General features: G+C 50.1%; 1 protein-coding gene across 1 annotated transcript; it reads left to right on the top strand.

The window, feature by feature from the left end:
• The first annotated feature begins 2,941 nt into the window (after positions 1 to 2,941).
• Positions 2,942 to 10,620, top strand: HOXC13 (homeobox C13). The gene is made up of 2 exons (XM_005902103.2): positions 2,942 to 3,709; positions 9,114 to 10,620. The coding sequence occupies exons 1-2, from the start codon at positions 2,974 to 2,976 to the stop codon at positions 9,368 to 9,370; spliced, it is 993 nt and encodes a 330-aa protein (XP_005902165.2). The 5' UTR covers positions 2,942 to 2,973; the 3' UTR covers positions 9,371 to 10,620.
• The last annotated feature ends 967 nt before the right edge of the window (positions 10,621 to 11,587 follow it).

Raw genomic sequence — 11,587 nt, forward strand, 5'->3', positions numbered from 1 at the left:
GCTACCCCAGGCTTAAAGTTAGTTAACCAACAAGGCTTTACTTTGAGCCTCCTGCCTCAGGCTCTCTCCTCGAGTCCTCGGTCCCCACTCCCGAGGCGCCCCACTCTTGGAGTCGGCAGTTTCAGGTGCAGAAGGTCTTGGGGGAACCGAGGGAAAAAGAGTGAGGGATCGTTCAGAGCCTGCGGACGCTTCTCCAGTGCTTTCAACGCCCTGAGTCCTGAACTTTCGCTGCAGCCTTCCCACTCTCTCTAGTCTCTTGGGGGCCTACATCTTCCGCCGGTCTTCCTTGAAGGAAGGGGACTTTTCCCTCTCTTTCCACCAGTCGCTAAATTTTGGCCGCACAGCACCGCTAATAAATGGAATTGTAAATTGTAAATTTGCTGGGTTAATTAAATCTATATCTCACTGCAATAGGAATAGTTAATATAAACCTGGAAAAGAACATACTATTAATTTTATTTATTGCTGGGCCGCCCGTACCCAGAGCCTTTCGCTATTCTGCCCCTTATTCCCAAAGGCTGGAGGGACTCGTCTGTCTTTGGGTTCTGGAGCGGGGAAGACGCGTTGGGCTAGACCGTTCCCCGTACCCTGGAGTGAGTCCTAGGAATGGGGTTGCCATTTCAGGCCCTTTGTTTCTCCCGGCTGCCCCCCATAGCCTGGTCCACCTCGCCCGGGGGTTCTCTTTGGGGACCCGGACCCCGCACTTCAGAGGAGGGGAAACCAGGGCCTCTCACCACCCCAACACCTGCCTCTCGGAAAGCGGCAGACTTCTCCACCCACCCACCCCACCAGCCAGACAGCAGGCAGACTCGGGGTCCAAGGTCACAGGACCCAGTCTAGACTAGCCAGGCCGTGTTTGCTTTCCTCCGTTTATCTTGACCTTGGGGACCCCAGAAAGAGAAGCTAGTTTCTTAGCCAAGAATTGGCTCCCAGCAAGACCCACCTTCCCCTCCACCCGGCTCTCTTCCCTCCACCATCATTGCCCTCAAAACGCACTCAAGCTAGCCTGCTGACGTTTCCAAGATTCCTGATATATTTTTCTTCCTACTGTAGCTAGCCCAGCCCGAAGCCTTCTTTCTGGAATTCTGAGGTGGCCTGTCCGAATCAAGATCACACAGATAAGGATTACAGCTCTTATCCTAACTCACCCACGCCAGGGCGCTCTCCATCGTCAAACACCACCTTGCCCCTACAGGGAGAAGGGAGGCGGCTGGCCCATGGGCCAGATCTCAGTACAGACCTGGCCACTTGCTCTCCTCGAGTTGGAGGGATCCAGTGGGTTAGGCTTAGCCGGATGCTATTGCCTCAGCACGGCCTGTGTGCTGTCTGGACAGAAGCACCCAGCATTGAAAATGTTTAGCAGCGACAGGGAAGATGGAGATGCCACAGCCCCCTCTCCCCTCTTTTTTTCTCTGTTTATTACCGCTTCTCCTCAGGGAGGCCCTGTGCTGAAAGGGAACATGGCTCAATCCCACCGAAATGCTCTCTGGAAAGCATATCCAAACTGAGCACAGAAGTCCGACAAGTCGGGAAATTGGGAGGAGGGAAAAAGGTGGCTTTTTAATTTTTTTTAGAAAATTAATAAATTGGTGTTGATTTTTTCTTGAAAGATTAGGTAAGTTCAAAGCATTGAAACACTTCACATTAAAAGGGAGTGACCCCAAGAATGCTCTGGGAGCTAAAGTTGGGGTTATCCGGCTGGGAATTGCGTTGATCCAGACTCTGCCTGGCTCCTCAGCTTATGGCCGAGGGCGGCGACGGATCCGCGGGACTGGGGTCAGGCCTCCTGGGGTCTCCCAGAGTAGCGCCTGGGAAACGTTCCTCCAAAGGGGCAGCGCTGCCTACTCTCCCTCATGCCACGTTCCTTTTGTATATGGATCCGAGAGCGCGTGCTCTGGTTCGCATCCAGGGCTTTTCAGCTTTCCTAGACCGAATCCCTGCTCCTCCTCCCCCTTTCCTTTGAAAAATCTCACTCCGAGGCTTTTAAACTCTACTGTGTATTGAAATGCCTCCATTTCTCTCCTTTATTCTATCTCAATTTTTCATTGAGAGCATCCTGCCCTCGGTGTGATGATGTTTGTGTCTGGGAGTTATGACATTCTCCCAGTTTTCTGCTCCGCTGGAGGAAGACCTGCGGGCAACCAGACTAGAGAGGGTCCCTGTCAGACAACTGGAGCTTTGGAGAAAGTGTATGAAAGTCGGAAATGGAAACCCAGTCCCGACATTAAAGTCTTGCTGTTGGCGTCGGCGTCGGGTTCCAGCCGGAGTTCCCGGGTAGTTAGGCAAGGCCAGACCCGGGGCTCCCTACTCCTTGCCGGTGCGCTTCCGCGTGCTTTCTAGATTTTTTATTTATTAAGAAAAAAAAACACGGTGTCTCCTCCACCCTTAGCTGCAAGCCCCCATCCAGTCAGAAACCTTTGTGGGTTGGAATCAGTCTTCCCCGTACCCCTCCTCAGCCTAGGAGGAAGCGCCCAGGAACTGTCTGTTCTCTCCAGACCCCTTTGCGTCGGCCAAATTCAGCCTCACCCTCCTCACTCTCCCTCCCCTGGGCCTGCCAGGGGGCGGTACCCTGTCCCTTTAAATCTCCCAGCTCCCTCCTCTTTGCCCCCCCCCCCGAGCCAATCAGCAGAGACATCTCCCCTTTCGCCCCGCCCCGCCTCTAGGGGTGGGAACCCCAGGAAACCCAGCCAGGAGGTCACGTGCACCGCCGGCGTCACGTGAGCGCGGGAGGGTAGCCTAGGGGAGGCAGGCGGGAGACGGTGATTTCTTAATGAAGTGTACCCGCATGCGTAGAGGGAAGGTGGGGAGGGCGGTGGAAACACCAGGAGGAGGAGGGGAAGGATGGGGAGGGAAGGGAGGAGGGGTGGGGAGGGAAGGGAGGAGGGGTGGGGGAGGGGAAAAGGGAGCGAGGTGTCTCCCTAGCTCGCAGCCTCTGGCAAGTGGAGTTTTTAAAAAGCTCGAGCAGATCATGTCATGACGACTTCGCTGCTCCTGCATCCGCGCTGGCCGGAGAGCCTTATGTACGTCTATGAGGACAGCGCGGCGGAGAGCGGCAGCGGCGGCGGCAGCGGCGGGGGAGGCGGCGGCGCGGGCGGAGCGGGGGTCGGCTGCAGCGGAGCGAGTCCCGGCAAAGCTCCGAGCATGGACGGGCTGGGCAACAGCTGCCCCGCCAGCCACTGCCGAGACCTGCTTCCGCACCCCGTGCTGGGTCGCCCGCCGGCTCCCCTGGGCGCCCCTCAGGGCGCCGTCTACACGGACATCCCGGCCCCGGAGGCGGCGCGCCAGTGCGCCCCGCCGCCGGCGCCCCCCACCTCATCCAGCGCCACCCTGGGCTATGGCTACCCGTTCGGTGGCAGCTACTACGGCTGCCGCCTGTCGCACAACGTGAACCTGCAGCAAAAGCCTTGCGCTTATCACCCGGGCGATAAGTACCCCGAGCCGTCGGGCGCCCTTCCCGGTGACGACCTGTCCTCCAGGGCCAAGGAGTTCGCCTTCTATCCCAGCTTCGCCAGCTCCTACCAGGCGATGCCCGGCTACCTGGACGTGTCGGTGGTGCCTGGGATCAGCGGACACCCAGAGCCGCGTCACGACGCGCTCATCCCCGTCGAAGGCTACCAGCACTGGGCTCTCTCCAACGGCTGGGATAGTCAGGTGTACTGCTCAAAGGAACAGTCGCAGTCCGCCCACCTCTGGAAGTCTCCCTTTCCAGGTAAGGAAGGGTCCCGACCGCGGCCGCCGCCAGGGACCCCTCCCAGCCCCGTCTGCCCCGGGGCTCCGCGCCCCAGCCACCCCCGCCGTCTGGCCCTGGCGCGCCGGCTTTGCTGGGCTGCAGATGGAGCCGGCCGGGCGAGCTGCGCTGAGGAATGCGCCGGGGAAGAAATCTGCTCCGACACGTTCCCCGGAGCTGCCCGGCCGAGAGTGAAGCAATCACAGGCGCCCAAGCGCCGGGCCGCCGTCTCCGCTCCAGTCGGGAGCTCGCCTCCTCCCCCTCCGCCGGGCTCCAGTCTCACGGGCGGCTCTTGGCCCCCTAAACGCGCTTCCGGCCTGAAATGGGGGGTGGGGTGGGCCTTGGGTGCCTTGGAATCTAAAACCATTAGAACAAAAACACTCAAGCCACCGAGTCAATTGGAGGAGAAAATAAGAACCCCAAGCATTTTCTTGGCCTGAATTTCCAAGAACATTTAGACACTAGACAGGTGTTTTGTCGCTGTTGCTGTTTTTAAAATACGGGTCTAATTTGCCAGGGTCTACAGAAATGTAGATTTTTAATTTTTAAAAGTTTTCTCTTTTTTTCTTGATTTAAGAATTTCACCACGAATTTCCTGATTGTTGAAGGAGCAAGGGAACTGAAATCTCTGGAGAGCGTGTGGGGAAAAAGGGTGTTCGCATCCCTCTCCTGGGATATAAAATTCTTTGCCTGTCTGTGGGGCTCATATCCTGTGTGTGTATGCGCACTACCAATTCCGCCAAACGTCGGGGAGAGAGTTACCCATGCCTTATACACAGAAAGAGGGGAGTGAGAATGAGGTTTCGGGGGAAGGCTTGTTTTGGAGGAATCTGAGGTCCAGGCCCAGGCTGGGAACCCCTCCGCATTGTCTGGCTATGTATTCGGTGGGGGATTGGAATTCACTGGTGTTCTGTTCCCTCTCCAATTGAGACTATCTCTGAACAAGAGAGAATCCCGCAACACCCACCCCCCACTCCCCAGAGGAAAATACCAGTTCCAGGGTTCTCAAAATCACATCAGGAGCTTTGGATTCAGCGCAATGCTGAGAAATCAGGATTCAGCGAATCCAGATCTTGAGTCTGCTCTAATTATATATAAGCAGAGCTCAGTGGGAGAGGGTTGACTGGCTCCGTTCTGATGCTCGCAGGGGTCCTGGGGGCCCAGAACAGCCATATATGTTTCCTCCTACTACCCAGAGGGCCCGTCATGGCTCTCTGTGGGGACCCAAGGACATTTTCATTGGGAAGACCTGAAGACCTCCTGAGGGTGGGCCTGAAATTCCTCTGCATCCGGGATTGGGGAAAGAGCAGACAGTTAAAAAAAAATACTGGATGATGTTACAAAGTATAGCAAATAATATTCTTGTAAATATTCTGAGATGACTTAGTATAATACAACTGACCAAGGTGGGACCCACACTAGACACTCAGTTTCTGACTGCCAGAAGATTTAAGGATGATGGAATTTTAATGTACAGTATCATGCATTACCTACTCTGCATTAACTATATTTTTATATATGATTTATGTTATTAACTACATAATATGAAACACATAATAACACTTTCTAGAAGATAAGCACCTCACATGTAGGTGTGCAATAATGTGTTGTGGAGATATGACCCTTTAATTTCCCATCTCACCCAGATGGGAAGATCCTTGGGAGGTGGGGATTTAGCAGGAATTCCTGGAGCATGGGTAGCTGGTAGCCAGCAGACCATGCTAAGGGGCTGAAGGGCAGAGGGGCCGATGCCCACCAGCCCCACTGTGGGCAGAGCAATGGGCGGCTGGTTTAGTGTGAAGAGGGGATGAGAAGGAGCTGCTCTGGCATTGCTGTGTCTGTATGCGGAGTGAGTGAGAGACTGGAGGAGGAGCTCAGAAATAAATCTGAGCAAAATAAAACACCTTAAAGATTCCCAGAAAAGAAAAGAAAAAAAAAAAACCTGCTAAAAGTAAGCACTTTTTGATCACAGCCTCCTAGGGAAAAATATCTTTAACATAAAAAAATCATACAACCCAACTGAGGTTTAACACACTTGAAAATTATGGCATGAAAATGGATATAAAACCAAATATGTCTCAACAGCTATGTGCTCACACACTCCCAGTGTGGAAATAGAAACCAGCTGGTGTATCTCAGTACAGAGGTACACACAAAAGGTAGATGAATAAGAAATTATCTTCAGACACCCTCCATCTTTCTACCCACACAGAGCCCTTTTAGAAGTAGTGAGATTGCCAGATAACTCTGTCTATGCAATTGTGGTTTGTTCGGCAGCATCTCAGCATAAACAGTACTGTCTCTCTTCAGTGCCTCTGGCTCTGAGAAACCTCATCTGTGGCAGTCTAGGCTGGTGTGGAAGACGAAGGCAATTGTTCAGAAAGATCCAGATAATTAGGGCCAAGATGAGTTGCGGCTTCTTCCTTCACCTAATTATATAGACCCTTGCTTTATCGCTCTTTTTTTCCTTCCTATAGTGAGGGTAGACAATTTTTAATTTTGACAGAGATTCCGAGAGAGGAGGTGGGTGTGGTGGGGAGACAGGGAGACAGAGACAAATAGGATGAGGGGAAGAGAATAATAGAAATAATGGGCTCTTTGGGTCATACTGAAAATCTCTGTTGATAAGCCATTGGATTTTGGTTGAGAAGAGTGGCTAGGATTTCTAGCAGAACTAGGTCCTCTTTGGAGCCCAGAGCCCTGTTGTGGGAGAGAGTGGGCAAGATCTAGTGGGTGGTAGAAACGTGTACACAGGACCCCAAGAGAGAGCTATGGCTAAGCATCGATCTGATTTTTTATTTGCTCCTCAAAAGTGTCCGTTGGGTTCCCAGGTATGAAGTAGGGTGTGTGTACGTGTGTGTGTGCCTGCATGCCTGCGCATGCTCTGAAGGGAGACTACTATGGAAAGGTTGATTGTAAAATTAATCACCAAGTCCTCTACTTACTTTAGGTAGCATAGACACAACTCAGGGCCGAAATTTCCAGATGTCTCCATATCTGTAGATCCCACTTCCTTTCCGAACAAGACAGAAGACAATGAAAGGGGGCTTCTTTGAGAAGGCAAGGCTGAAGGTATTTCCCCAGCTGCCCAAAATAACTGGCAGTTTGGTCTGATCCAGGGAAAGCTTGGCCAGATCAACCCTTGGCATACTGTAGAAAAAAATAGCCAATTTAGACCAGTTATATGCTTTTCAAAAACTGATTCTTTTAGGGTTTGTTGATTAAACCTCATGGGAAATTTATAGTTGGGGTTTAGGAGAGCCCAAATCAGGTAGATAACTGTGAGTTTTCTCAGAAAATGATGTTTGACAAATCAGGGACAATTATCTGGTTAAGTCAGGAACACAAACCCACTTCTATCCCATTTGTTCTCCAGGGAAAAGGAGGTATTTTAAAGCTAAATTGTACCAGGTGGTCTGTTTCCATTTTAGAACTTACTGTGTCATTATGTTGAGCCCAAAAATCTGGTTTTAAAACCCGGCTCTGCCACTTGAGTTTTTTTAACCTGTTCTGAGGCTCAGATTCCTTATCTTGTAAAATGGGTTTAATAAAATAAGCCTTAAAAAGATGTTCCAAGGATTAAAAAATAATCTCATATTATCACTACTTACCTTCTGTGTTTTACTCTTGTTCCAGATTCATCGATTTCTCAAATCATAGTTACATTTGTAAGAGCAAAACATATTTGAGAACGGAGAGTTTTTTTTTAATTATCTTGTGCAAAAAAAAAAATCCTTTTTAACATAAAGGATCTGCTTTGCTAAAGTGAAGTTGTTTTGTTTTTCAGATTTTTAAAAAAATTTAGCCTGTTCCTACATAGGCAGAGGAAAATGACAAGTCCAGCAATTTCCCATAGAAATTGTCATCCTGGAGACAGCCAGACCAGGCCATTGGAATCCCCTCTCTCCCATATTCTTTCCATGTACTTTATTTCCCCCTGCCTGTGACGGTGACCTCTTCTTTCCTGTCCTGTGTAGACAAAGATCTCTGAAAGAGAGCAGACCCAATGAGAAAGGGGATAAGGAAAGTGATTCATGAAGGGGAGGTGAGAACAGGCATTTCAGAAAGAGCTTTGTGCCCTTATTCTGGACTGTGTCTACACTTCCAAGGGGCAGTAAGAATGAAGAGGAAACCTTATTCAGACCTACTCATTAGATCCTGCAGGAAGAAGTCAGCCAATTACAGTTTTTAAAGTTGAGGGGTGAGTTATTCAGATCATCTCCCTAGTTCCTTACTTTCCTTGAAAGTGTTGCAAGGACCTTTCTGTTGACAGGGGTGAGGTTGGAGTGGAAGAGGGGCTGTAAGTGACTCACATTAGCCTTTAGTTCCTGTGACATTCTCATAGAGCAGAAAGAAATTGAACTAGCAGTGGTATGGCAAGGTATTTAGAGTTTAGGATTAGGGTTCCTGCACGGGTTGGAGAGTTTCCTTCAGCCTTGGTGGAAAGATGAGGATGGGGAACCAGATCAGAATTGCTCTGTCCTGGTGAATGGACATTTGAGGGAAGTCAGGGGAAGGGCACTGATTTCTTTTTGTAGAAAATTAATGTGAACCGCTGGTCTTAACCCAAGAGGGGCTCTCTTGGTGTGTCTCCTCTGGCCGGCACACCCTGGGGTGTGGACTCTCTACTTCTCGGGACCTGATTTCTTACATTCTCACCTGGGATGTTACTAAGTGGCTTACAGTATTGGATTCCTTAAGAGATTGACTCCCAGGCAGTCTGGCTTCACCTGGACACTTTTCTCTCTAGCTATTGGTGCTGGCCTCAGATTCCCAGCACAGAGCCAGTGACCAAAGGCAAGAGGCCCCACCTGATGGTCTGTGCCGACTGAGACAGTCTCCCTCAAGCGTACAAAAGGACACCTTCCTCTAATAATTGGGCAGAGTATAACTGACCGATTCCCAAGTGATCTAACTGCTAGGAAAGAGGAATTTTCCTGAATACTTGCAATCCTGCAGGCTAGCAGACCAGGATGGAATTTGGAGGGACTCCTCTACGGGGACAAGGATTCTAATAAGGAATGCTGTGCAGAACCAGATTGGAGGCTGAAGCAAAAAGAAAAATCAGTAGTACTGGTCCTGCATTCATTTAAAATTTCGATTTTTTGTTTATCATGAAATTTTTGATAATCATATAGGTATAATATATAAAACGTTATTTATCTTGATTTCTGAGCTTTTGGCACCCCCTCCTTTAAAGTTCGAGCCAGAGGCATTACCCCAGTGTCATCATTTCAGCCGTGGCCTTGGTAATAGCAGAGGTGCAAAGGATTTGGGGACAATCTGCCCGCCCCCTGTGAGTCCCTGTGCCTTGCACCTCTACAGCCATTTGCCAGGTCCAGCCGCGTGACTCACTTCCTGCTGCCTGCCTTCTTTCTCCCCCCAGACGTGGTCCCCCTACAGCCCGAGGTCAACAGCTACAGGCGCGGGCGCAAGAAACGAGTGCCCTACACCAAGGTGCAGCTGAAGGAGCTAGAGAAGGAGTATGCAGCCAGCAAGTTCATCACCAAAGAGAAGCGCCGGCGCATCTCAGCTACCACAAACCTCTCGGAGCGCCAGGTCACCATCTGGTTCCAGAACCGTCGGGTCAAAGAGAAGAAGGTGGTCAGCAAATCGAAAACGCCTCACCTTCACTCTACCTGACTGCCCACCGGCCCCTGCCCCGTCTATTTATGTCGCCAATTTGTACCATATCCGAACTCACCAGAAGGACCCTTCTCCCGGGTGCAGACCAATATTTAACGTTAACCAGAAAGAGGAATGCAGGGAGGCAGAAAATATTAGATGGTTGGCTTTGCTGCCCTCTACTCCCCACCCCATTCTCAACCCCCACCCCTATGCAGATGGGACCTACCTGGCCTCAACAGCTTTGGAGGTGGGTCTGAGTGGACTGTGGGAGAAGGGCAGCTGGCCTGCACTCCCTCTGGCCTTCACCCCTCTCCCCTTGCCAGAAAGCAGAGTGGCAGCGAAGATCACTCCAGCCAAAGCAAAGTTGGAGAACCCTGAATGATCCCGTTCTTGCCTCATCCTTTGCCCCGGCAGGTAGACAGGCATCCCCACTGAGGGTGCCACCGGGGTGCAGGACCTGCTGAGCTCCTACTTTCAGTCCCTCTTCCTGCTCCCAACCACTTGGCACTCCTTAATTAGGCAAGATGTCCCCGTTAAGATTTTCTGTGCATATTTTAAAAGTCTCATTAATATTAATGATAAGTATTAGGGATCTGGCATCGTGATTGGAGTACAGACAGCACTTAGGTTTTCTTTTTTCTTATCTGTTTCAACAAAAGCTGGAATTGGCCGAGGACCACCTATCCCCTCTCCTACTTCCGGCAAGGAAGTGAGTTTCTCTGGAGCCACCAGTGCCCCCACAGCCTCCTCTGTTCTGCTCCTGAGTCCCATCTGAAAATCCAGGGAAGACAGAAACTCCCACCACGCTGCTAAATATGTCTTCTCTATCTCTCTGTCTCTCTATGGTGAGGCTGAGATTAGGGCAGGCACGGGGGCAGAACTTTTCTCGTAAGGAAAGGACAGACTTCTCTTCCAAGAGGGTGCCAAGTGGGTGCCCCAGCAGATTCCCTCTCCAGTCACTTCTCCATCAAGGCAATAGCTGAGAAGGCCTCACACTTTCACTTTTACTCATTGTCCAGAGGAGAGCCGTTTTCTTCCAGGAGGCCAAAATAATCGCAAGTAGCCAGCTAATTAGACCCGACTGACATTTCCCTCCTCAAAAGCCAGCTCAGTGCTGGGGAGGTGTTGGGGCTCGCCTTCTCCTTTCCCACTGGCACATTACAAAACAGTGTTCTTTTGAAATGTTCATCAGAAATAGGTTGTTTTTTTTTTTAAGTTGTGTATCTGTATATAGTATTGTGGTGTCTAAATGACAATGTACTGAATGCAAAAAGAAAAAAGAACCCACAAACCTGTTTTTAAAATAAAATCTTTTTTTTTTTGCCTTAATTTTATTGCTTGGATTATTTCTGAAACTCCTATCCACTGGCTCTATGGGGGAGGCTCTGTTGCCCTGACACAGCCAGGGTTGGCCAGGGCAAGAGTACTGACATCACACTGGGCTAGGTACATCCCAAACTCATATTTCGCTTTACTTGAGTTTTTTAAGTTAGTCATTCAAATTGTTGATAGTGTCTAGACAGGAGAAAACTCTTTACCATCCTGATGCCCCCAAACAAGTGAGAAGGTTTCAGAGAGAAGGATGTGATCAGTGACTAAAAAGGCCTGGCAGCAAGTAAGTGAGTTCACTTCAGTTAGTAGGGCTCAGATCTGGATCCTGGGGCTGAGAAAATGGCCATCCCATCTGGGAGCTGGATGCTCCGGTGGTGGTGGCAGCAATTGGGCTCTAATCTTAGGTTCTGGAGGCCATTGTGCCCCAGAGGGTCCCAAATCCTTGCCAACAGTTCAGAGCTGGAAATAGGAAGTGGTCCCCTTAGCCAATCCTGGTGGGGGGCGGCATGCAAGCTCAGCATTCCCAAGCTGCTGTCTTTTCTTCCCCACCGACCTGTGCAAGAGGTCAGGACCCAAGGATGCTGTGGTCCCCAAGTTTCTATTCTCTATTCTGCTTCTATTCTCCAGCTTAGCTTTCTTGGGAACCTCAGTCTTCAAGGCAATCAGTAGCTGTGTAGACTCTGCCACTAATTTGTTTTCACTGTCGTGTCCATCTGCGCCCATCTTCCTATCCGGCTGAGTTAATGAGAGCATTAAGTTGTCAGATTAAGAGATTTTTAAAAAGCAATATAGCCTAAAACAATGTTATCTCTGATTAAATCTTTACTGCAACAACTTTTATTTATATATGATATTATTCCTCTCCTGAGATACAGAAAGACTGGAGGCATTGGATTGGAA

The sequence above is a fragment of the Bos mutus genome, chromosome 5 (assembly GCF_027580195.1).
Source record: "Bos mutus isolate GX-2022 chromosome 5, NWIPB_WYAK_1.1, whole genome shotgun sequence".
NCBI classification, from domain to species: domain Eukaryota; kingdom Metazoa; phylum Chordata; class Mammalia; order Artiodactyla; family Bovidae; genus Bos; species Bos mutus.

Excerpts from the sequence above, each read along its gene's own strand:
- HOXC13 (XM_005902103.2), top strand. The coding sequence starts at position 2,974 with ATGACGACTTCGCTGCTCCTGCATCCGCGCTGGCCGGAGAGCCTTATG. Across the intron at positions 3,710-9,113 it reads CTGGAAGTCTCCCTTTCCAG|ACGTGGTCCCCCTACAGCCC; the intron begins GTAAGGAAGGGT and ends TTCTCCCCCCAG.